The following is a 26,692-nucleotide window of genomic DNA, read 5'->3' as shown; positions in this document are numbered from 1 at the left end:
TAACGTACAAGTCTTTATTACCTGGTGTCCTTTTAATGATATTTTTGTGTTTTAAAATAAAAACATTATGCATCATATTTTCAAGTACTCAATCCCAACAATAAGCTTTATAAATTCAAAGCAAACTTTTTTTTTTGAGACAGGATTTCTGTGTAGCCTGGCTGTCCTGGACTCACTCTGTAGACCAGGCTAGCCTCGAACTCACAGTGATCGCCTGCCTCTCAAGTGCTGGGATTAAAGGCGTGCACCACCACACCCAGCTTCAAAGCAAATTTCTTTTAAAAGTGTGTGTGTGCGCGCGCACACGCACACATGAATGCTGATGTCCACAGACATGAGGCATTGGGTTCCCTGGAGCTGGAGTCATAGGCAATTGTGAGGCTTCAGAAGTGCTGGTAGGTCCTCTTCAAGAGCGGTATGTGCTCCTAACCATGGCTCCTAATATACATGTATTTAACATCTGTACATGTGGGTGTATACATCACAGCTTTTTGTGTATGGACGCCATGACAACTTGCACGAATTGGCTCTCACCTCCACAACGTAGATCTCATGGACTGGGATTCAGTCTTCAGGTTTGGTGGTAAGTGCATGCCTTTGGCAGCTGAGCCATCTCACCAACTCCAAAGTAAACTTTTATTTGCAGAGTACTCACTCTCCATCATAGAGATCTACTATCTGCCTCCAAAATGCTGGGGACAGACATATGCATCAAATACAATTTTGAAAGACAGAACCCAGGGCACAGTACATGCTAGGCAAGTGCTCTACCAATGATCTGTAGCCATTAACACTTCTTGTTTTTTCAAGACAGGGTTTTTCTGTGTAGCTTTGGCTGTCCTGGACTCGTAGACCCAGGCTGGCCTCAAACTCAAAAGATCCACCTGCAGTGATTAAAGGCCTGTGCCACCATGCTCAACTCTATTAACACTTCTTTTAAAAATACTTATTTTTGTTTTACTTATGAGCGTTTGCCTGCTGGTAAGTACATCATATGTGTGCCTGAGGCTGTGAGGGAATCATAGCCCTGGAGTTACAGACTGATGGGAGCTAAAGCATTAACAGCTAAGGACCTCTCCAGACTCTTCCATAACACTTATTTCTAAAAAATTCTTTGCTCTTAATCAAGAGTCCTAAAAAATTATGGAAATCCCATTAAGAAATGCACTTTAGTGATTCCCATCCAACTGTAATTAGATTTTTAGAAATTATGAACCTGCACATTTTACTAATTTTACAATCAGGTTAAGTTCTGAGAATTTGTATGTAGACGACACATATCAGCTACCAGGTACCGACTTACTCCATCAGAGCCTGCTGTGTTATCAGGAGGATCCTCAGAGAGCTGCTTGGTGTCCACCTCACTTGAGTGTTGGATCAGAAGCACTGTATGTCAGGCATAGTGGCATGTGGAGGCAGGTTCATCCAAAGCTTAGCCACTCAGGGCCACCCAGCAAGACCCTGTCCCCCTGCCCTCTTTTTTCCTTTTTTTTAAAAAAAAGAAAAAGAAAAGCACTGTACATAGATGTTACTTGTTTGGCAAGGAAGAAAAGACAAACTAGCAAAAATAACAGGCTGGAAAATGTGTTTCTTCTCAAAAAGAAAAGGGAGACACCTAGAAAAACTAAAGGCCTTTTGATTTGGACAATTAACTCATAAAACGACTTCTTTTTACAGAGTAATGGTGTAACTTCACTGTTGGTTCCAAATTCAACACAGTACAAAGCCAGGAGACATTTATTTACTAACTCACACAGTAATGATGAAGCATCCTGATGTTTGCCCAGGCACCTTAAAATACCAAATATTCAGTCCCCACAGAAAAACTGCCTTCATTTTTCAGCTAAGTCAAAAAATAGAAGGGGAAACTCATTAGTCGCTGAGCACTGGCACTCAGGCACCATTCTTGGATCTGGGACAAAACATGAAAGCATAACCCCAAACCGGTTTTGTTTCTACTTAGCTTCACTGATATACCAGTAAAGGAACCTAACACAGGCTAAGGTTCTAACAGCTTATCCGAGACAAATTTAACTCTAAGATCACATGACTTAACACAAAATGTACAAATGTTTGTTAACTTACCATCTGTCAGTCATTTTTAAGAGTTCATGAAATATACATAGCAATATATTTATAACCAGAACTATGCTAACTAGACACATCATTTAGTTTGTTAAGTTCTACCTGAAAACATGCCATTTTAAGTAAAGTCCTAAAAACGTAACTCTCAATTTCTATGGTTTAACAATCAAGTCCTACTGAAGCAGCACAGATTTCCTCTCACAAGCGCAGGCCCACAACAAGACAAACTGTAACATCAGACAAACAAGTCCCCAAGTTCTTCTCAAGAATGCCAAGGAGTTGCCAGAGAGGTTACACAGTGGCCTTGATCTTTATTTTTCTTTACCTGGAATTCTACAAATTCCAAAATTGATCAATTGATTTATCTTGTTTAAGAGACAGCACCAGTCGTGCCCACTGATACAATTCAAACCTGACTTTCTCAGTTCTCAAGTTTATTATGAAAACACTGCGGTGACTTGTGCAGTAACATCATCTTACAGGGGGAAACAGTTCTACTCAAAATAACTCACCAGGTTTTCTGACAGTAACAAAGAACAACGTGGGGCTGAGATTTGAGAAGGGGACAAACTGAGTGCAGACAAATCATACAATTAAATTAAATGGTATCCCTGAAAAGAAACACAACAAGAGGGGAGGCCTTGGTACTTATTTAAAAATGTTCATTAAGCTCCAATGATTGTTTGCTATCCTCATCTACAGTCATGCTGAGTAAGCTACAGCTAAGTGGAAGTCAACTGGACTCACAGGTGTTAATGTTTACATCCTATTATCTGCAGTCTCTCAAGAAAGCAAAAGTAACTACAAATAGCGCTATGCCAGAAACTGGATTCTTGACCAACAATGTCGCGTCAGCATGCAATGAACTGGTTCATTCTAAAGTGGTCACGGCTGTTGATGACAAGAGGCTTTGTATTTTTATATGGCACATCTTTTGGTCCGTGTGAAACAAGTTTTTTGAATGTTAGCTATTTTCTGACACTCTGGAGTTACTGTTGCTCTTCCCATTTCCATTAGGTCAATATACGGTTCATGGCAATACTGTACAAGTTTAAATTTTCATTACAGGAAGTAGTCTGGGGTGCGGCGAGTGACATGTGGCTCACCTCTACGAGGTGCTGGATCAAACTGCAAGCTGAAAAACAAAGTAAGATACACTGTTTCTAAGACATCCATGTATTTACCAAAATTAAGAATTTCAAATTTTTGCCAGGCTGTGATCCCAGCACTTCAGGAGGCAGAGGCAGGCAGATCTCTGTGAGTTTGAGGCCAGCCTGGTCTACACAGTGAATTCCAGGACAGTCAAGGCTACAGAGTAAGCCCTGTCTCGAAACAAAAAGACTAAAAATTTCAAATTTTATGGTCTATTACCTATCCAATTTCAGAATATTTTAACAGAATAAAACCCAAGTTTTGATGAGGGTATACTGGGGCACACCTCTAACACCAACACTTGAGAAACTGAGGAAAGAGGATCACAGTTCTAGACCATCTTGGGCTACAAATGCAAAAAATGAAGCACTTGGCAGACAGAAGGGAGTGGATTGACTGAGTTCTGGGCTGACGAAGCTACATAGCAAGACTCTGTTTCAGGTTGTTGGTTTATTTTGGAGGGTAGCGGCTGCTCAGACACAGTTAGTTTTAAAGTGTCAACCTGACACAAGAGAATCATCACCCGGCCAACAGTTCCAACTGAGGATTTGCCTACATCCGGCCGGCTGTGGACATGTTGATAAAACGACGTCTTGATAAGTGATGAAGAGACACTCTGCCACTGTGGCCACTAACATTCCTAGGCAGAGGCCCGAACTGTTTAAGAAGGAAGAAAGCTAATTAAGCATAACGAGCAAGCAAGGACCCACACATTTGTCTCTGCCTTTTTGTTTTGTTTGAGTCAGGGTTTCTTGATGTAGCCCTGGCTGTCCCAGAATTCTCTATTTAGACCAGGCTGGCCTGGAGCTCACAGAGATCCTCCTGCTTCTGCTGGACTAAAGGTGTGCGCCACCACATCCAGCTCTCTGCTGCAGACTGTGGGTGTTAATTGAGCTACTTTAGTTCTTAATTTAGTTCCTAACTCAACTTCCCCTCAGGGGGGACTATAAACTGGAGCTGTAGGCTGAACAACTGCTCTCCTTAATCACAGATTGCTTTTGGTCAGTGAATTTTATCAAAGCAATAGAAAAAGTAGTCAAGGATGTGTCCTTAACCTTCCAATCCTCTTGTCTCAGTCTCTCAAATGCTAAGATTACAGCTTTGAGCTTGGATTATAACTGTACATCAAAAAGAGCCAACTTTAAAGCTAGCCGTGGTGGCGCACACCTTTAATCCCAGCACTTGGGAGGCAGAGGCAGGTGGATCCCTTGTGAGTTCCAGGCCAGCTTGGTCCACAAAGTGAGTCTAGGACAGTCAAGGCTACACAGAGAAACCCTGTCTCAAAAGCAAAAAAACAAAACAAAACAAAACAAAAAACCCCAATAAAACCAAAACAAACAAACAAAAAAACGAACAAAAACAAAAAAACAAAAAGAGCCAGGCAATGGTGGCACACGCTTTTAATCCCAGCACTCGGGATGCAGAGGCAGGTGGATTGCTGTGAGTTCGAGGCCATCCTGGTCTATAAAGCGAGTCTAGGACAGCCAAGGCGACACAGAAGAAACCCTGTCTCGAAAAACAAAAACAAAAAACAACAAAACAAACAAAAAGAGCCAACTTTAGCCCAGGAGGCTATGTTTTAGTAAGATCACTTAAGTGTCTGGCACACTGATCTGATTTCTCATCAAAACATGCTTTACTAGTTCCACAGTAAACACATGGGATTAGAACTTGCAGACTGATGAGCATAGCGGCACAGGTCTTTAGTCCCATCACTTGGGAAGCAGAGGAAGGTGGATCTGTGGGAGTTCAAGGCCAGCCTGGTCTACACAGTGAATTCCAGGACAATCAGAGCTATATAGTGAGACCCTGTTTCAAACAACAAGAAAGTCAAGACCTAGTAATTCATATTAGGTTCGAAATAAGAGAAGCTAATTTCTGTTATGTGTATGTCCATTCTCATGAAAATGTTCTAGCTCAGGGTAGATACTTACAAAGAATACTTAAGAGTGTCGTCAAGTTCCATGATTGCAGCTTGGTTACCACAACGATAGCAATAGTTTGGAGCACTGAAAATTGTTACTACATTCCGATCATGGCACCAGTTATATCCCTGTAAAAAAGAGGCAGAAAAAAAGGTTACTTTTAGCTGGGCGTGGTAGCACACACCTTTAATCCCAGCACTCGGGAGGCAGAGGCAGGCGGATCACTGTGAGTACGAGGCCAGCCTGGTCTACAAAGGGAGTCCAGGACAGCCAAGGCTACACAGAGAGACCCTGTCTCGAAAAACAAAAGTTACTTTTTTTGTATTTCACACAACCTATAAAATGCACATGAATATATTTGTTGCTAACATGAAAAAATATTTTATAATAAAAAAAGTTTTAGAGCCGGGCGTGGTGGCCCACACCTTTGATCCCAGCACATGGGAAGCAGAGGCAGGCGGATCGCCAGTCTGGTCTACAAAGTGAGTCCAGGACAGCCAAGGATACACAAAGAAACCCTGTCTTGAAAAACTCTAAAACAAAACAAACAAAAACTTTTACAACAAGCCAGGCATGGCAGCACACATCTTATATCCCAAGAGGCAGAGGCAGGTAGATCTCTGTGGGTTTGAGGCCAGCCTAGTCTATATATTGAGTTATATGACAGCCAGAGCTACATAGGAGGCCATACCCCAAAACCAAACAAACAAAATGAACAAATCAATTTAAATATTATCACCAAATGTTTCTATAAATGTGTCTTACAATGACAAGACCTTAAACCTGATTTAATAATGAACCTTTTTTTGGGGGAGGGGGGAGTGTCTCACTGTTCACTCTAAGCTGGTCTGGATTACTGAAGGCAGTTCTGCTTCAGCCTCATTAACTAGCTAGCTAAAGAGGCACGCACCACCACACTTGGCTGGCCATCAGTACTGACAACACCTCATGAAAGAGATCACCCACTGCCATAGTTTGAATGTTCCATGTTCTCATTCGCTCTCTTTCTCTCTCTTTAAAGATTTATTGATTTTATTTTATGTATATGAGTGCTCTGTTTTCATGCACACCTGAAGAGGGAATCCGATTCCATTACAGATGGTTGTGAGCCACTAAGTGGTTGTTGGGAATTGAACTCAGGAGCTCTGTAGAGCAGACAATTGTTTTAACCACTGAGCCATCTCTCCAGCCCCCATGTTCTCATTCTCAAAGCACGGTAGCCAATGTTTCCACATAAGAACCCTCCAGAGGAAAGACTTCTTTCAAACCATCTACAACCTAGTTATCCAAAGGATAATCAATATATCAACATTTTGATATTTCATCCTTTTCCTACACACATATACTAAAAATGTATGAAATAACTGTAATATAGTGTATCTTTCTTCACCATTCTACATATTAACCCTTTCATAATTAAATCCCAAGTCTCCCAAAGTCATTAAGAATCTGAAGATTAAAAAAAAAAAAAAAAAGAATCCGAAGATACATTAAATACATGCACCACTGTCACCATAAACTTGAACTTGACTGCACGTCTACTGGGAAGGGTTTAGCTCCAGCTGCAGATTCTACAGCTTCGATGTCAAACTCCTTTCCTTCAGTTGCTAAAACGATGGTTTAACCTTTCAAGAAAGAACATACCTCCATCACCAACTGGTGAGCTCTGGACACCAAGGTGAGGCCATTGGCATGATTAAATGTCTCGGAAATATCTTGGCCAAAGGTGTAACCAGCTCCCCGAGGAGATATCCCCCAGCCACCACGGTCATCTGGATCTGACCACAGCAAGTCACACATTGGACCCTAAAAAGCAAGTACAAGTTACAAACTGACTTTTCCAAATGTTGAAAATTCTTTTTTTTTTTTTTTTTTTTTTTTGTTTTTCGAGACAGGGTTTCTCTGCGTAGCCTTGGCCATCCTGGACTCACTTTGTAGACCAGGCTGGCCTCGAACTCACAGTGATCCGCCTGCCTCTGCCTCCCGAGCGCTGGGATTAAAGGCGTGCGCCACCACGCCCAGCCAAATTCTTCATTTTTTAACTCACCAGAGGCAACACTCTATAAAATTACATTTTGTGTGTGTCCACTGAACACAGCATGAACTTTGCAGTTAAGGTATCTCTGAAATGAGAAGCAATTCCCAGGATGCACAGCGTGCATATCAATAGGTATGTTCCATCATTAACTTGTCCTATCTGCCTGTGTACAACCAGGACAACCAGGAAGGCTTCTAAACTTCTGAGCTGGTAAGGGGACTCAGATGCCAATTCATTTTGGAAATCTGAGTGGACATATAATTATGCTACAGCTAAACAATTTTCCTTCTTCCTAAAGAGTTTCTGAGAATTTATCAGTCATACCTCATGAGGAACTTCTTGTAGGCGATCAAGTGCTCGGATGTGATCCAGTGTGTCTATGGATGGCGACAGACCACCATGTAGACAGAAGATCTAAAAAAATTAATTACAAATGGTAACTACCACTAAGAGAAACTACAAATTTGGGCCATACTTTAGGCAGAGCCTCTACATTTAGCCACCTCTGTTGTTTCAATGAGGATTGAGTCTCAAGAATTGGCTGTTGTTCTGCCCTAATCCCAACCACCTGCTGTCTATTCTTCCTGACCAACTAGCATCGCTGAGGCTCCTTCAACAAAGTGTTTCTCTAACTTTATCCACAGCCCACCCAGAGACTGGTAGTCAACTTCACGCTTAGAATTTTCTTCCAAGTTTATGTGTACAAATCTACCAGGACCAGCAAACAGCCCCTCATATCTCTCAGACCCCCCTATAAACAGCCCCTCATATCTCTCAGACCCCCCTATAAACAGCCCCTCATATCTCTCAGACTCCCCTATAAACAGCCCCTTATATCTCTCAGACCCCTCTATAAACAGCCCCAAAGCTGATGGGTTACACTTTCCACCCCCATGATCCCAATCTGTACAGTTCAGCACCTGATACAAAAAAAGAAAGAGTACTATCAATATTTGCCAGAGTATTCCCAAAGAGATATAAGCTATAAAGATGGAAAAATCAGTGGCTCCTAAACACTAAGAAAGCAGATTATTGGAAAAACGAAAGCCAGTGAGAAGTTTAATGGTACACACACCTGCCCATCCACCAAGGCAGTAAGAGGAAGATAGTCAAAAAGGTCTGTGAAGTATTTCCAAACGTTTGCATTTCCGTATTTCCTTAAACACTCATCGTAGAAACCATAAACTTGTGTGATCTGTCTGCTCTCGTGATTCCCTCGGAGTATAGTGATACGCTCACGGTAACGGACCTAAAGCAAAATGGACAACAGATAGCTCTTTCCAAAAAAAAAAAAGAAAAGAAAAGAAAAAACCCACCAATTGACATTTTAATAAACTTTCTACAGGATTTGGAAATTCAGAGTTCTAATTGAGAGGGAAAGGAGGTGAAGAAACATACATATCTATAATTCAAAGAACCAAAATCAGATTATAAACTTTTAAAAAATTGTTGCTTTTCTTTCCTTTTAAAAAAGATTGATTAATTAATTGATTGATTGATTCATTGACTATATAGTGCTCTGCCTGCATGTCAGAAGAGGACAGCAGATCTCATTACAGATGGTTGTGACCCACCATGTGGCTGCTGGGAATTGAACTCAGGACCTTTGGAAAGGCAGTCATTGATTGCTCAACCTCTGAGCCAATCTCTTCAGGCCAAATTGTTGTTTTTCAAAACAGGGTTTTTCTGTGTAGCCCAGCTGTCCTGGAACTCACTCTATCGACCATGCAGGCCTCAAACTCAGAGGGATCTGCCTGCCTCTGCCTTCTGAGTGCAGGGATTAAAAGCATACGCTACCATGCCCAGCATACCTGGTGATTATAAACATGTTTAAAAGTTTATAAAGTGTTTACCAATATCACCATAATTAAAACCAAACTCCTTGCCTCATCTTGTGTGAAATAAAAACCATAATTCCCAACTTTTACTAACTTTAGTTGTACAACAATCATCACAACCCAGTTTTAGAGCTGTGTGTTACTTGCAAAGATACCTCATGCCTACCTGTAATCCCTCCCCACTCCCACTCTTCCAGCGCCTGACAACCACTGGTTTACTTTTGTCTCTTGGGAATGACTTTTCTAGACATTTAATATAAATGAAAAATTGTAAAATATAGCTTCTTGATGTATTCCTTGGAGCACTATCCTGAAGTTACCATGCTGCAGCACAGAAGAGGGTGTGCTGTCATAGCTGTACACTAGCTCACAGGGCCGCCATAGCCCATGGTTTCTGCATGAAGCCTTTAGTCTTCCTGTCTACTAATTACTGAACTCATTTTGCTCATGTGCTTTCTTTTCTCTTGAGCATATTCTTGGAAGTAGCTATTGGGCTATACAATCTGTTTATACTTTATCAAATTTCTTCAAAGTGGCTAGACCACTTTGCATTTGTTGTTGTTGGTTTTCTCGAAACAGGGTTTCTCTGTGTAGCCTTGGCTGTCCTAGACTCACTCTGTAGACCAGGCTGTCCTTGAACTAATAGCGATCTGCCTGCCTCTGCCTCCAGAGTGCTGGGATCAAAGTCATGCACCATCATGCCTGGCTCATTTTGCATTCTTGATAAGAATGGATGAGAAGCCTAATATTTCTAGCATATTCATATACACTTGGTATTGACTGTAGCCACCGTGTTAAAAAAAAGACACAAAGAAGCTGGTATCTGTGACCTTAGTGTAGATTTCCCTAATGACTAATGATGTTAACTAACCATAGCCTTACTAACCATATATCTTTGAGGATGAAATAGTACTTTGCCCATTTAAAATCAGATTATCTAAGATTAGAGCTTGAGACTTGTTCAGGTTACAGTGTGATCCTGACTCAAGAAATCTGGCTTGACATGGCAGCACATGCTTATAATCCCAAAACTAAAAAGACTGCAACCAACTGGAGGGCAGCCTTAGCTAGAGACCCTGTACCACAAAAACAAAAGCAAACAAACAAAACAAAAAACCCAACAAACAAACTAACCCCCCCCCCACAATAAAAAACCTATTGTATTATAGAGACTTAAAAAGAGGCATATGCGGGCTAGTGAGATGGCTGATGGTAAAGGTGCCTGTCACCAACCCTGATTTTAAAATTACGTATCATTTATTGTGAGTGCATATGTATGTGTCTTCTCATCCCACCCAGTGGGTTGTAGTGATCAAATTCAGATCATATGGGTTTAGTGGCAATTGCCTTTCATCACTACGCCACCTCACTGGCCCAAGGTAAGACAGCCCATGTCGTAAGATAAGATATGGCTACCAGTTTGATCTCTAGGACTCAATGGTAGAAGGAGAGAACTGACTACTACACACACTTGGTGGCAAGCATGTACCACAGAGTCACACAAAATCAACAAGTAATTGTAAAAATGTTTTAAATTTGAAGCGAGGCTAAAGCTCAGTGGTGAACCCATGCTAGCATGCAAGAGGCTGAGATCAATATGAAGCACCAAGAAAGTAACAATTTGAACAAGCGTTCTCTTTGTAGCATTTTTTTTTTTTAAAGAATAAAAAGAAAGTCTTAATTTTGATGAATTTTCCTGGTTTTATTTTTGAGGCAGTGTTAGCCTTGAACTGCTCCTTTTGTCTCCATCTCCTGAATGCTAGAATTACAAGCCTGTAACATTACACACTTCCACTATATTGGGGGTCAAATCCAGGGCTTCCTGAATGTTAACCAAGCACTCTAGAAACTGGGCTGCACTCCCAGCCTCTGGATAAATGTTCTGTGAACATAGCTAAGAAATCTGAGCCAAATCATGAGCATGAGTATATTCTTCTTCAAGTTACAGCCTTTGCTATTAACTTAAGCCAAGGATCTGTTTTGGTGCATTTATTCAGACACAACTTGAGAAAGGGCCACCTTTCCCAGTGTCCATTTGCTAACGAAAGGGTTACTGTGAGTCTAGGAGTGGGTCCATACACTACAAAGGTACTTTTCCTTCAAGGTGTCAGCAGAGCTGGGGTCTTCTTGATGTATAGACAGCTGTTTTGTCTGATCATGCACACCTGAAAGTCAGAGGATAGCCTCAGGTGTCATCCCTCAGAAATGGCCATCTACCTCCTCAGAGACAGTGTTTCACTGGCCTGGAAGCGCACGCCTGTAATCTTAGCACTTGGGAGGCAGAGGCAGACAGATCTGTGACTTCGAGGGCAGCCTGGTGTACAAAGGGAGTCCAGGACGGCCAGGGCTATACACAGAGAAACCCTGCTCGCCCTCCCCCAACCCCCCAAGTTCTGGGGATTGAACTCAGGTCTTCCAATTGAGCCATCTCCCCAGGCCCCTAGCCTCTTTAATAGAAGAATTACTCATAATAGATCAAGGCATACCCATGTGACCTCATTTTATTTAATTATCCACGTAAAGGGCCAGTACCAAGTATAGTAACACTCTGAGGTACAGGGAACTAGGATTTGGGTTTATGACATTTAGGAGGACACAATGCAGTCTAATCCTTGATAAACGAATTTTATTGTTTTTTGAGAGACAGGGTCTCACCATGGAGTCTTGGCTAGTGGGAACTTTCTGTGTTGGATCAGGCTACTTGAATTCAGAGATGGGTTTGCCTCTGTCTCTGGAGTGCTAGAATTAAAGCCGTACCAAGACCATTGGTACATGAATTCTTAAAGGCAGCCCACTCCTTCCAAATGACCCTGGGCTACCACTTTCTTTCAGAGCATCTGGAGTTACTGCACACACTGCCCACCACCTACGGTAAACTCTATACTTCATATTCTATGTAATGCAGATGCTAATCATCAAAACCATCTCTGGCTAATACTCTCATTGCTTCTCTAATATTAGAAAGTCACTGGGAGCATGTTTCTTGTTCAAAACATCATTACAAAAATGAGTCTGTTGCCTAGGAAGAGGAGTACAGCTTCCCCTCCAGAGGTAAAGCCAAGCAGCACTCTACAGCAGAGGCCTCATTCCACTTTAAGTCAATGCCATGGTGTGCCAGTGTTGACTCTTCTCTTCTATAGTTCAGAGTTACAATGGCAAGCATGGGGTTCTAGAACTTGCTTCCTTTAATGATGATGATGGTAATTATCATTATTATTTTAAAAGGTCTTATTGCATAAATCAGGCTGGCCTCAACTCTCAAGCCTTTCACCTGGCCTTACCAGCACTGGGCTTACAGACGTCAGTTCTCATTTAAAAAAAAAAAAAAAAAAGTATATTTATTTATATTATATATATTTATTTATGCATTTATTATGTATCAAGCCAGGAGAGGTGGCACATGCCTGTAATTCCAGCACTCAGGGAGGCAGAGGTAGGTGGATCTCCCTGAATTCAAGGCCAGCCTAGTATACAAAGCAAGTCTAGGACAACCAAGGCTAAACAGAAAAACCCTGTCTCAAAAAACAAAAACAAACAAAACCCAGAAAGAAACATATTAATAAAGATAACCTATTTTCTTCACAGAAACCTGATCTTTTCCTCTCAATTTTCCCTCAGTAAAATTCTTACAGGACTGTCAAATGGTGTAAGCAACAAGGGTCCCCACACTCCTCGTACTCCAATGCAGCCACAGCTCTTCCATAGTTAACGTACTAAGCTAAAACTTCTACCTGATTTTCTAACACTTTTAAAATAAAAACCCTGTTGGGCATTGCACTGCACACCTTTGATTACAGCGCTTAAAAAGACAAGACAGGCAGGCTACGAACCCTGTGAGTTTGAGGCTAGCCTGGTAACATAGTGAGTTTCTGGACAGCTAGAGCTATGTACGGAGACTCTGTGTCAAAACAAAACACAAAACCTGAGGTTTTGGGCAGTGGTGGTGCACATTTTTAATCCTAGCACCTGGGAGACAGAGGCAGGTGATCTCCTGAGTTTGAGGCCAGTCTGGTCTACAGAGTGAATTCCAAGACAGCCAAGGCTACACAGAGAAACCCTGCCTGAAACAACAACAAAAAACCCTGAAGTATCCCATGGGACTGTGCTCTGAACCATCCTCTGACTCCAAACAGACATAATGATTAAGTTGACACTTGTATTATTTGCATTTCTAAATGTGGAAGTTTGCTCTAAAATTTAACATTCAGGTGACTATAATAAAATCATGGTAGCTGGGCGTGGTAGCGCACTCCTATAATCCCAGCACTTGGGAAGCAGAGGCAGGTGGATTGCTGTGAGTTCGAGGCCAGCCTGACCTACAACTCGGGTCCAGGACAGCCAAGGCTACACAGAGAAACCCTGTCTCGAAAAACAAAACAAAACAAAAACAAACAAACAAACAAAAAATTATGGTAGGAAAAGAACACTCCAGAGGGCTCTCACCCAGCTCAATAGGCCTAAACAAAAAAAGTAAAATTACCTTAAGAGCTACAAGCAGTGTAACTGTTTCAACTGAGTAATATCCTCTGTCCACATAGTCTCCCATAAACAAGTAATTTGTGTCTGGTGATTTACCACCAATTCTAAAGAGTTCCATGAGGTCATGAAATTGCCCGTGCACATCTCCACACACAGTGACTGGACATCGAACTTCTTGCACGTTGGATTCTTTTGTCAGGATTTCTTTAGCCTACAGATAAAAAAATATACATTCAGCATTAAATAGCATCAACAAAGATGTTTTTGTTCATATTAATACAAAGGGCAATAAACCCCGTAAAATACAAAACCAGACATTTGCAACACAAGACAGAAATGAACTTTTCTTATTTTAAAAATTACATTTTATGTGCATGTGTGCCAGTTCTCTTATTCTACCCATTTGGGTTCTAGTGATCAAATCTAAATCCTGATGTTTGCTGGCAAAGGACTTACTTGCCCACTGGCTATGTTTGTAAGACAACATATACATGGTTCTATCTATCCACTGGCTAGCCAAATGGTAGAGTCCTGAGAACAGGTACCAAGACAACATTCAATCACCTTCAATCATCAGTATCCATTTATAAAGGCTATCAGATTTCCATCTACTAGAATACCGAACACACCAGCAGCATCCAGACAAGATCAATGAAAATGAGCAGGAAGCCAGGCGTGGTGGCACACGCCTTTAATCCCAGCACTCGGGAGGGCAGAGGCAGGAGGATTGCTGTGAGTTTGAGGCCAGCCTGGTCTACAAAGTGAGTACAGTACAGCCAAGGCTAAGCAGAGAAACCCTGTCTCGAAAAATAAAAAAACCAACCAACAAAACAAACAAAAAAAGAAAATGACCTGGACATGGGCTGGAGAGATGGCTAAGAGCACTGACCACTCTTTCAGAGGACCCAAGGGCAATTCCCAGAACTCACATGGTAGCTCACACCTATTTGTGACGCCAGTTCCAGGTGATCCAACACTTTTTCTGGCCTCGGAGGGCACTGAACAGAAGTGGTACACAGAAACACACACAGGCAAGTGGAAAAAAAAATTGAAAGAAAAAAGAGCACCTAATGCTATATATCCTTAGGCTTTGAGGTTCTTGACCTTGATTTTTTTGGGGGGGAAGTTAAGACACATTTTAAAAATATTTTCATTGTTTAAAAAAGTTGTTTTATAATTAGAATATTCAATATAGCATACATGCTTTCTAGGCTGCTTTTAGAAATTTATCATTCACTCAATAGACATCTACATATGCTTTAAAAATGTATACAGGAAGACATTTGCTAAACTGCCAGAATGACTCCACCATGCTAGGCCTGAACACTGGTGTACAAACAGGTCATTCCACAGCAAAGGAGAAGAGAAAGGCTAAGTAAGGGGAGAAAAGAGAACAGACTGAATGAACAAAGCAGACCACTTCAGAGATACAACCAATTGCCCATACTGAAATTTTGCTAGCCTGTAATGCCAGCATCCAGGGCCAAAGGCAGGAGGCTTGCTAGGAGTTCAAGGCCAGCCTAGACAGTTACTTACTCTCTCAAAAGAAACACCTCACCCCCATATAAAGAACAATGTTGCTAATGAGCCAATTGGTGACAACCAGCATGCAGTTTAAGATGAAGGCAACCTGAGCTACACATTTGAAACATGGGTCTCTCTGCTTTACTCCTCAAAGCTGGAATCTTTGAAGTCCCCCCCCCCCCCCAACTACCCTTGTACCTAAGTACAGCCATGTTTAAGAACTACTGTTTTCTACTCTCCAAAGACTTTGGGGAGCTATTTCCAGACATCCTCAAAGATTAGAAGAATATTTTCATTAAGAAAGAGAATTTCCTCCTTTTTTTTGTTTTTGTTTTTCGAGACAGGGTTTCTTTGTGTAGCCTTGGCCATCCTGGACTCACTTTGTAGACTAGGCTGGCCTCGAACTCACAGCGATCTGCCTGCCTCTGCCTCCCAAGTGCTGGGATTAAAGGCATGCGCCACCCTAGAAATACTAGGATTAAAGTCCCTACCACCATGCCAGACAGGATATACTCTTGTTTAAACAACAACAACAACAAAAACCCTAAATGTCCATGTAGACCACAATCCTATTTCTTAGATGAAATAATCACCAGTGGCAGTTTATTGTGTTTTTTCAAACTTTTGACATTTCACACATATTGCTTACAGAAACTAATAGTTTCCTTTGAATTTTAAAGCTACATTCTTCGGCAGCCTGCTTTTCCAACAATGCCTCTCCCAGTTTTTAATGCAAAGACACAGACCTGGTTAAGTTCTTGGTAGACAAAGAGATTCCTAACTCCTGTCAAAGGAGGCGGATACATGAGAACAGAAGACAGTAATGTGTCTCTTAGGATTTCCCATACATCCATGGAAGCAGCATTCCCTGAAGCAGATGCTACACATGAACTTACTCATATTGTCCAGTAAATTGCGTATTTAATGTTGGCACTATCAAAGTGAAAATGAGAAGAAAAAGCACAAAGCAAAAATTTTTAACTTCTAAATCTGGGAAAGTTAGGCCAGCAAGATGGCTCAATGGATAAAAGTGCTCGCCACTAACTCTAACAATCTGAGTTTGATCAGATTCAGCAAACTAGAAATTTAGACAGTAAGTAAATCTGAGAAAGCCAGTCAGCTCTTTCTCTTCCTGCCCTTCTCACCAAATTTCACAAAATAGTAATGATTTACTACAGGAAAAAAGTAGTATATATCAAATGTCATCAAGCCACATGTTAAAAATGTTCCAACAGGGGCTGGAGAGCTGGCTTAGCAGGAAAGCAGCTTTGCTACCAAGCCTGAGGACCCAAGTTTTATATCTGGGCTCCATGTGGTAGAAGGAGAGAATCTTGCTCTCTGACTGGTGTAGGTCACACATATACACCAATGAGGAACATGTTTTAATAATATAAGGCTTTAAAAGAGGGATCCTTGGGGGGCTGGAGAGACGGCTCAGAAGTTAAGAACAGTCTGCTCTTCCAATTCCCAGCAAGCACATGGTGGCTCACAACCATCTATATTGGGATCTGATGCCCTCTTATGTACATGCAGATAGAACACTCATATACATAAAAGTAAATAAATAAAAATTTAAAAAACAACAAAAAAGTTTTACAATATTCAGTGCTTGCTTTCTACACACTAAAAGGATACATCACTGTTAACTCAGACAAACAACTTAAAATGAAAAAGAGAAAACACTGGCTGCCACAAAACAGATGGAACACAGAAATGACTGTTGCCCCTGGGTCCCTCCCTCTTTCTGTGGCTGGGCTTTCTGCAAGCCAGGCAGGTGCTGTATAGCTCATTTATTTTGAGGCAGGGTCTCAAAACTATGTGGCTGGTTTTGAACATGCATTCCTCTTGCCTCAAGGCTAGGACTTGCTGCACCACCAGGTCTCTTTTCCGGGTCCCAGCATTCTCCCACTGCATGAGATTCACCTATCTGAAGATACAGCATTCTGGGCTCTCAGCAGAGAACAGGGAGGGCTGAGGAATCAGCATGTGAACGTGACTGTGACACCTCTCATTCAGCCAATCCACTCTATAGTACCACGTCATGCCAGGAGCACACGAAACAAACTCACAGATGTGTGGAGGCGATAAATGCCAATGGCAACAAGAGTCACCTATCTTTACAACTTACTCTTTCCTCATGACTTATACTATGTGAAAAAAAAACCTATAGTTTTCACCACACCAATCTTTTTGTTTTGTTTTTGGTTTTTGAAGACAGGGTTTCTCTGTGTAGCCTTAACTGTCCTGGAACTCAGCGAACCACCTGCCTCTGGCTCCTGAGTGTTGGGATTAAAGGCGTGTGCCACCACTATCACACCAATCTTATTTGAGAGGAAAAACGATGTTGGCCACATGAAAATGCAAGAATTACTATTTCTGAGAGGTGGGACAACACTATGTGACATGGAGCTCTGCAGCAGTAGGAACACAATGCGTCAACACAATGCATCACTGAGCACACAATTCATACACCCACGAACCCAATCTACATGCACCTTTCATAATTACCCCCTCAACAGGGATCTGAAAGCAGGATGGGATTAGAAGTCATAACCCTAAGCAACCTAACTCCACCTCCCCATATCAGCCACTTAACCTTTTTGAGCCCTCACTTTGTATCTACAATCAACAATGGTAACTACGCCAAAGTATAGTGAAAACATTCTAACATGCCTCCCACCTGTTTGTTCTTAATATTTTAACTACTGCTATGGAAACAGCTAAGCAGCCTTTTAAATTAATCCCCGAAAAACATTACTTCATATAAGAATTTAATCTTGGAGCCAGGCATGGTGGCACACGGTTTAATCCCAGCACTCAGGAAGCAGAGGCAGGCAGATCCATTTAAGTTCAAGGCTGGCCTGGTCTACAAAGTGAGTCTCTCTACACAGAGAGACCCTGTCTTGAAACGCTCTTCCCTTCTCACTACAAATTTAATCTTGGGGACTGGAGAGATGGCTTAGAAGTTTAGAGCACTTGTTGCTCTTGCAAAGGACCTTGGTTTGATTCCCAGTACCCACTTGGTGGCTTACAACCACCCAGAATTCTGATACCCTCTCCTGACCTCTGAGAAGACCAGACATGCATATGGTGCACATATATACACACAGGCAAAACACCCATACACATAAAATAAATATTAAAAAGAAATGTAATCAGTCAAAAAGTTCAGCTTTAAGTGAGGCACTGGCGGCACAAGCCTTTAATCCCAGCACTTAAGAAGCTGTGGCAGAGGCAGGAAGATCTCTGAGTTCAAGTCTAGCCTGGTTGACAGTTCCAGGATAGCCATGCCTACAAACAGAAGGCTTGTGTCAAAAAACCAACCCCTACCCCCAAAGCCAGCTTCTCAAATTAGTAAGAAGCAGCTTCCCGTTTTCAACTCATGTAAAAAATGTTAAAACTAAATGACACTGTGACATTGTAAGCACTATATTATTTATAGCATTTGCAAAGCAACGGACACCTATGTCAAGAATCCCTTTGGGGGAAAAAAACTAAGCATTTTTCATGTATTTGGAATGCCTGAAAGCACAAAGCCCAAACTGGCATCCAACCCAAGGCAGTGTTTAAGTCATAGTAAAAGACCATTCTGCTGGACACAGTGATGCACACCTTTAGTCCCAGCACTTGGGAGGCAAAGACAGGTGAATCTCCGTTAAATTGGAGGCCAGCCTGGTCTACAAAGAAACCTTGTCTCAAGAAAAACAAACAAGCCGGGCGTGGTGGCGCATGCCTTTAATCCCAGCACTCGGGAGGCAGAGGCAGGTGGATCGCTGTGAGTTCGAGGCCAGCCCGGTCTACAAAGTGAGTCCAGGATGGCCAAGGCTACACAGAGAAACCCTGTCTCGGGGGGGGGGGGGAAACAAAACAAAAACAAACAAACAAATACAGACACAAATAAAACAACAAAAAAACCCATATTTTTTTTTGTAATTAGTGTAAAACCAAACTGATACTTTACTTATTTATATTAAGACAGGATCTCTCTAACATAACCCTAACTTCCCCCAAACTCAAAGATCTGTCTACCTGTTTCTCAAGTGCTGGAACCGAAGGTACTTATGCAGACAAGGTTGAACCTGAACTCACAAAGTCCACCTGCCTCTGACGCTTACCCATCCTCCTGCATCAGCCTCCAGAGTGCTGAGAATATAGAAATGCATGACCACACTCGGTAAGTTGACACTACTTAGTTTTTTCAATCTGTCACTGGATCTGTACCTAAGATGGAACTGCATATGCTCACACAAAACACCAAGCTCCCTAAAACAGGTAGGTATGGACTTGCATACCCAGCAAGCTTATCCTGAGTAGAAACTTTAAGCCCATCTTTCTTTTTAATGAGCCAGCAACAAAAACCATACTCACCACTGTTACAATGATACACATTTGGATCCTTTCTGCAACACTGCTATTGCTGACAAGGCACCAGAACAGACTTCTCAAGCTGTTTAAATGTTTAAACATGAGGAGCATTTGGGGTTTATTTCTATCTTTACATAAGGGAGGACTCTGATGCTATTAACCCTTCTGATAATGAGAAGATCCAGGAGTTCTTTGATGGGAGTACTTCCTTAACCAGTACTACTAAACTGGTGGAAAATTCAACTTATTATTTCCAATGTTTCTGCTCAAAGCTGGACATGGTAGCATGTATCTGTAATCCTAGCATTCAGGAGACTGAAGCAGGATGGTGAGCTTGAGGTTTGTCTGAGGTACAGAAACACAGCTGTGTCATAAGTAAACCAAATAAAAAAATAAGTATTTAGAAGCCAGCAGTACCAGAAGTATATGTAGTTTTCACAAGTGGCATTACAAGTGGGACGTTTTGATTAGGACCTGTACATGTATACTAAGACACCCATCTCTCTGTCTAAAACATCTTACTGAGTATTGTTTGGAAAGCTTACATAGTTACAAAAGTTGAAATACAATTAAAAAACAAGGGCTGGGCAGGGCAGGCCTTTAATCCCAGCACTCTGGAGGCAGAGGCAGGTGAATCCCTGTGAGTTCAAGGCCAGCCTGGTCTACAATGCAAGTCTAGGACAGCCAAGGCTACACAGAGAAACCCTGTCTCAAAAAAACCAAAAAAATAAAAAAATAAAATAAAAACAAGGATGTTGGGTGACTGCTGGGGGATGGTTTTGTGCACTGTGTATTCAGATGACATCTGTGTCCAGAGATCCTGCAGTCTGGACATGGGTGTTGCCCTTATAATTGGAGAATCTCCTGTCTCAATGTTGTGCAAACATTTTTCATCGTCTGATTGGCTAATAAAGAGAGGAATGGAGAAGTCGGCCATGAGGAGGTCACAATGAGGAAAAACATGGAGCAGGAGTAGCCAGGGCAAGACTAAGCTAGCAGGTAATGGGACACATGGTTGGGAAGTAGTCCAGGTCAGCACAGTTGGATTAGATTAGCTGAGACTCTGCCCAGCTATAGTGCTTAAAGCTTACTGACAAATTTAACAGGTTTCCATGTCATTTGGGAGCTATTGCAGGTTAAAAAGACAACACTTATAGACAATCCTCACCAAAAGAATTTATTTCAACTTTTACATTTTGGGGGGTGGGGGGGTGGGGGTGGGGAGTAAGGTCTGGCCTCTGCTTCCTTAGTGCTGGGATTAAAAGCATGCACCACCACACATACCTTCAAGTATTTTTAAAAATGTGGCTCTAAAATTAAAACTTTAGGTTGAGCAGGGTGTGGTATAATTCCTGTAATCCTAACACTTAGAGAGGGCGGCAGAGACCTGTGGATCTCTGAGTTCGAAGCCAGCCTGGTCTACAGAGTGAGTTCGGGAACAGCCAAGACGATACAGAGAAACCCTGTCTGTGGGGGCAGGACACCAAACCAAAAAACTTTCAGTTACTGAGATGGCTCAGTAGTTAAGAGTTCATGATGCTCTTGCAGGAGATTGAAGTTGGGCGTCCAGGGTCCAAGTCCAGTGGATCAAAATCACCAGACTCCAGGAGATCCACCACCCTCTCTAGCTGTCACAGGCACCTCCATACATATTTGCATACATAACACACACATACATTAAAATCTTAGCGTCTGTACATATTGAGAAAAAGAGATCTAAGCTGACCAACCTCACAGTTTCAAGAAGATATGAAAAACAAATACTGGATCCATTAAGCTTCAGCCTGTACTCCACCTCCATATCTAGTATCTTTAAGTCTTCACAGCAAACTTACTTGTTTTGGTTTTTTGAGGCAGGGTTTCTCAGTGTAGTCTTCACTGTCCTCAAATTTAAGAGAGCCACCTGCTTCTGCTGGGATTAGGTGAGCGCCACCTCCCAGCCAAAGCAAACTTACTTGATGGTCCATCACCTATTCATTTCCATACTTAGTTTAGTTTTCTGTTGCTATAACAAAGACACCAACAAAAATAACCCGGGGTGGGTGGGTATAGAGATCCTTTTTCCTTCCAGAGACAGGGTGTGTCTATGTAGCCCTTGCTATCCTTAAGCTTGATTTGTAGGATTCTCCTGTCCCTGACTCTTGAGTGCTGCAAATAAGGGGCACACCTTTGCCTGGCTTCCAGTAGGCTTATTTTGGTTCACAGTCCTAGTCCATCACAGCAGGGACACCACAGTGGCAGGAGCTTGAGAGAGGTGCTCAATCACATAATCAGAAACAGAGCAATGAATGCACACTCACACTTTTAAATTTACATTTATTTGTAAGTACAGGTCAGAGGACAACTTGAAGGATCAAGTTCTTTCTTCCATGTAGGTCATTGAGGATCTTTACCAAAGGGAGCTCTCTCTATGCTTACACAATTGAGGACCCCTAACCCTCAATCTAGGGAATGGTGCCATCTACAGAGGGTGAATCTTCCCATTTCAAAGTAGCAGCGATGCTCCTAAAACACGTCCATAGGGCAACCTGATGTAGACAATTTCTGAGACTCCCTATCTATCCAGGTGACTCTAGAGCAGTGGTTCTCAACCTGTGGGTCGAGACCCTTCTGTGGGGGGTCTAATGACCCTTTCACATGGGGTCACATTCCAGAAAGATATTTACATTAAGATTCAAAACAGTGAACTGGGTGTGGTGGTGCATACCTATAATCCCAGCACTTGGGAGGCAGAGGCAGGCGATCACTGTGAGTTTGAGGCCAGCCTGGGTCGAGTCCAGGACAGCCAAGGCTACACAGGGAAACCCTGTCTCAAAAAAACAAAAACAAAAAGATTTAAGACAGCACAATAATAGGTTGTTTGGGTTGTTTTGTTTTTTTGAGACAGGGTTTCTGTGTAGCCTTGGCTGTCCTGAACTCACTTTGTAGACCAGGCTGGCCTCGAACTCACAGCGATCTGCCTGCCCCTGCCTCCAGAGGGCTGGGATTAAAGGCATGCACCACCACACCCAGCCTCACAATTACAGTTACGAAGTAGCAACAAAATAATTTTATGGTTCGGGGTCACCATCTCAGGAGGAGGAGCTGTATTAAAGAGTCACAGCACCAGGAAGGTTGAGAACCACTGTTCTAAGAGGACTGTGTCAAGCTGACCATACCACTCTAGTCTTTCCAATCAGATTAAAAGGTCCTTGAGAATACATATAATTTATTCTTATTTTCTTCTGATTCCCTTTGTAAGAGCATGAAATCTTGGAAACTCAGAACATGTTTTAACTATTTTATAGTACAGAGGCAAGGACCAAGTAAACTTTTCCAGCTACAATCACTCACTTGGGAAAGAAAAAGTAAGGGTGTCCTGGTCTAAGAGTTGAAGGAGCGGTCTTACTTTCCATACAAATGACTAGCCATCTAGCTGACTCAAAACTGTTCACATAAAGCCAGACACTCTGAGTAGCAGTTAGAGATTAAGACCTAGTAGTATATTTTTTAATTTTTTAAAAATAAAAGTAATTTTTAAAAGCTTATTTCTAAACTTTAAAAAATACCAACCTTGTTTGATATCAGAGAAACAAAGATCAAACTACTGGCAATTCCTACAAAGTAAGTCTAGGGCAGCCAGGGCTACACAGAGAAACCCTGTCTTGAAGGAAAAAAAAAAAAAAAGAAAAAAAAGAAAAAAAAGAAAAAAGAAAAAAAAACCTACTGGCAATTCAACTGGGCATGGTATAGCACACACATATGTAATCCCAGTACTCGGGAGGCTGAGACACAAGGACAACCACAAATTCAACACTACCCTGGCTACAGAACAGTACTAAGGCAGCCAAGGATACCTCGGAGGAAAGGAAGCTTTTTACAGAGTTGGGGTAAATCTATATATTTGACTTAAATCCCAACTGTTCTCAGCGGCTTCTGAAAAATTGTGTTGTCAGAAAATACTTATCAAATGCAAGAACCTACTTTTTACATCAGACCACAAAGGAATGAGCATAATAGTGCTCCAAAAATTCGTCTTGTTAACACAAATTACTAACATAATTCTGCACTAATATTAAATGTTAGCCGGGAGGCAGAGGCAGGCAGATCTCTGGGAGTTTAAGGTCAGCCTGGTCTACAGAAAGAGTTCCAGGACAGCCAGGGCTACACAGAGAAACCCTGTCTCAAAAAACCAAAAATAAATAAAAGATTGCTTTAACCAAGGCTTCAAAAATACAACAGGGCAGCTGGGCGTCGTGGCGCACACCTTTAATCCTTGCACAGAGGTGGGTGGAACGCTGTAGTTCGAGACCAGCATGGTCTACAAAGCGAGTCCAGGACTCCCAAGGATACACAGGGAAACCTTGTCTCGAAAAACAAAAACAAAAACAGGACCTCCAGCTGGACAAGAAAAGCAGTGCAAAGAGATGACCTGAGATACTAAGCGTCACTAAATGGACTCAAGACCATGTCTGAAAGATAAATACAATCAAGAAACTTTTGCAACCAAGAGAGTATACAAAACTTGATTCTTTCCGTGTGTTGCTGATTCTAAAAATAAATATCACCACGCTACACACTACCCAATTTGAGTCAACATATACATGATAAATTAAAGTGACACTGGATTTCCAATCCCAAAGCTCTTCATGTAATATGACTCACCAAATCCTACATTTCTTTCAACTATGAAAACTTTATATACTCCCTCGAAACAGCCACTATGACCTTCATAGAAATTGGGTTAGCGACTTCTTCCAAAAATCGTTAAGGCACACTAAACGGGACTCCGAGGAAACCGGCGTGTGGTGGCCGACACCAACTCGATGTGACCTTCCACAGGCGCTGGGGTCTGGCCTAATGGCCAGGCTCGTAGGGGACCCTGTGGGCAGCGCCGGCTCCATGAAACAAGCCCGAGTGCAAGCGCAATGCCCTTTCGCCACCTCGGCACAAGTCCGGGTCCTGTTCCTGGGCGCAAAGCAAAGTCAGTCCCCGGCCGGCCTACAAGGATCCCGGCCGCCCCACTCTCCCCAGCGCCGGGCCGGAGCGGACCGGGAGGCTCCAAAGCCGGAGTCCCGCGAGCGGCGCCATTTTAGGCCGCGGCGGCGGCGGTGGCGCCGCCGTCCAATCAGCGCGCGGGAGGCGGGGGGCGCCGGGTCGCTCGCGAGTCGCCGCGGGCAGCGCCGGGCGCCGGTCTGCTAGGTTCGAGGGGCCTGGCCTCAGTGCCGCCATGTTGCACCGTCCCCGCGGCCTCCTCAGAGGAGGGCCCGGGCACAGGCCGCACCTGGGCCTACAACAGCTCACCTTCTCGCAGAGGCTCTTGACCTGGGACTCGGAGAGCTGCTTGCACTCGTTCAGCTGCTCGATCCACTGGTCCAGCTCCTTGGTGAACAACTTCTCGTCCATGATGCCGCCCGCCCGAATCGCCTGCCGCTCCGCGCTGCTCCCGCGCCGCCGCCCGCACCCGGGCCACACGCACACGCCGCCGCCGCCGCTCCCCGGGGTGCTTCCTGCGGCCCCTGGCGGCTGCTGGGCGCTGGTGACGGCCCGCTGGCTCGCTCCGCAGTGCTCGGCCGCCGGCCGCTGTGCCTCCTCCACTCGCCCTAGCTCGGGACTCGGCTTTCTGTAATGGCGGCCGCCTGGCGTGGTGACGTCACGCCGGCGTCAGGGAGCCGTGGGGAGGGCGACGGAATGGGGCCCGGACCCAGAGCTACGCACCGTGGGGCGCAGGCGCGACCGAGCTGGCTACCCAAGGAAGTGCCTTCGCTTTCGGGGCGTGGTCCTCCCACGGGGAGGGCGGCGGGGGAAGGAAAGAACGGAGCCGGAGCCGTAGTGCTCCAAGTGGCGAACCCGGTTAATCCCTGAGCTACCGGGTCCGCAAGGCGCCTGCGCAGACTCGGCGCATGCGTACTCCGGGTAGGCGAGGTCTTGCTACCTGTGACCGGCTCTCTCTGGAAAGCTCCCGGGTGACACTTCTCTGTTGTAGTCTGGGGCTTGGCAGCGTGATGACTGAAACAACAGTCGCAACCGTAAAACGCTTAGTTCGGCAGCCCTGGGAACCACATGGGAGTATCACATCTTTGGGGACAAGAACCGATGCCTAGTGACAGGCTGCCTGAAGTGACCTTCCCCACCTCTGGGCGTTGCAGGCTCCCGTAATTAGGTCATTCGTAAGCAAAGGAAGGTGTACTTCCTGGGGTGTGTCGCTCACGCACCTGACACCCCCAGTACACACCTGTCCCCGCGCGATGACAGAGCCGAAGCAGGCCTTCGATCCTGGCCTAATCCCGGGCCGAGCTTCCTCTCCTGTGGCCTTCTGCAGCTACAGTGTGCACTTCTTTGAATCCTGTGCCCACTGGAAATGATCCTGGCCAACGATCTAGAGGCTACGCCTATAGAACAGGAGCAAACCGATCCTAACGGTGTTCTGGTGCCCATACAGGCAGCTACAGTGTGCTCTGTAAAGGAAGCTGATAATCTGAAGGATCAGCCCTTGACCTGGTTATGGATCGCTTTGGGGTTTGTGAAACATGTTCCCATTGCACGGTCTGCTTTACAGAGATACTTGGCTCCACAGAGCGGCAGTTATTTACCAGATCCCATGTCTAGATAAAGGGGTCATGCAGACAGGGGCTACTGCCCTAGTGGAGCTTGAATTTCCCAAACAGTACTGCCTGGAAATGCATGGAATGAGCAGAAGTTATGCACTGCTCCCCCAGAGTTTGAGAGGCATAGAAGCCAAAGGATGGTCAACCATGAAGGCCAAGGCCAGAGCTGATCTAGCTCTACTGTGGGGAACAGTCAAGCCTGTCACATACTGAAGAAGATACAGCTCCGAGGGCATTACCCTCACCCACAAGCTAAAAGAGGGCCTCAGTGGCCACATCCACAGATGGCAGGGCTGTGTCAAGGACAACCTGCTTGGCCGGGTGGACTGGCCTGACCAATTCTGCTTTCTCAGGGTACCTCCCACTAGTATACCCAAAGAAAGTGCCTGAGATATGCTCTTCTAGAAGCCTCCTTACATACTTGTTCTGCCAGTCTTTTCAGCTCAGATTCTGACTCTGGTTTGCAGTGAACAACCCCAAATAACAAACAAGGATATAAGAGTTAAGACTTACACTTGCCGGGCCTTTAATCCCAGCACCCCCAAGGCAGAAGCAGGTGGATCTCAGAGTCTGGTCTACAGAGTGAGTTCCAGGGCAGCCAAGAATACACAGAGAAACCCTGTCTGGAAAAACCAAACCAAACCAAACCAATCCAAACAAACAAAAAGAATTATACTTAACTCTGTGAGATCAATAAAG

General features: G+C 43.6%; 1 protein-coding gene across 1 annotated transcript; it reads right to left on the bottom strand.

The window, feature by feature from the left end:
• Window positions 1–1,504: 1,504 nt before the first annotated feature.
• Window positions 1,505–25,013, bottom strand: Ppp2ca (protein phosphatase 2 catalytic subunit alpha). The gene is made up of 7 exons (XM_051167444.1): window positions 24,690–25,013; window positions 13,519–13,728; window positions 8,276–8,449; window positions 7,525–7,614; window positions 6,807–6,968; window positions 5,172–5,290; window positions 1,505–3,220 (listed from the first exon to the last, which is right to left on the bottom strand). The coding sequence occupies exons 1-7, from the start codon at window positions 24,789–24,791 to the stop codon at window positions 3,148–3,150; spliced, it is 930 nt and encodes a 309-aa protein (XP_051023401.1). The 5' UTR covers window positions 24,792–25,013; the 3' UTR covers window positions 1,505–3,147.
• Window positions 25,014–26,692: the final 1,679 nt, after the last annotated feature.

The sequence above is a fragment of the Acomys russatus genome, chromosome 25 (assembly GCF_903995435.1).
Source record: "Acomys russatus chromosome 25, mAcoRus1.1, whole genome shotgun sequence".
In the NCBI taxonomy this organism is placed as follows: Eukaryota; Metazoa; Chordata; class Mammalia; order Rodentia; family Muridae; genus Acomys; species Acomys russatus.
Note: the sequence above shows the minus strand (reverse complement) of the source record. Positions and strands in the feature narration are given on the sequence as shown.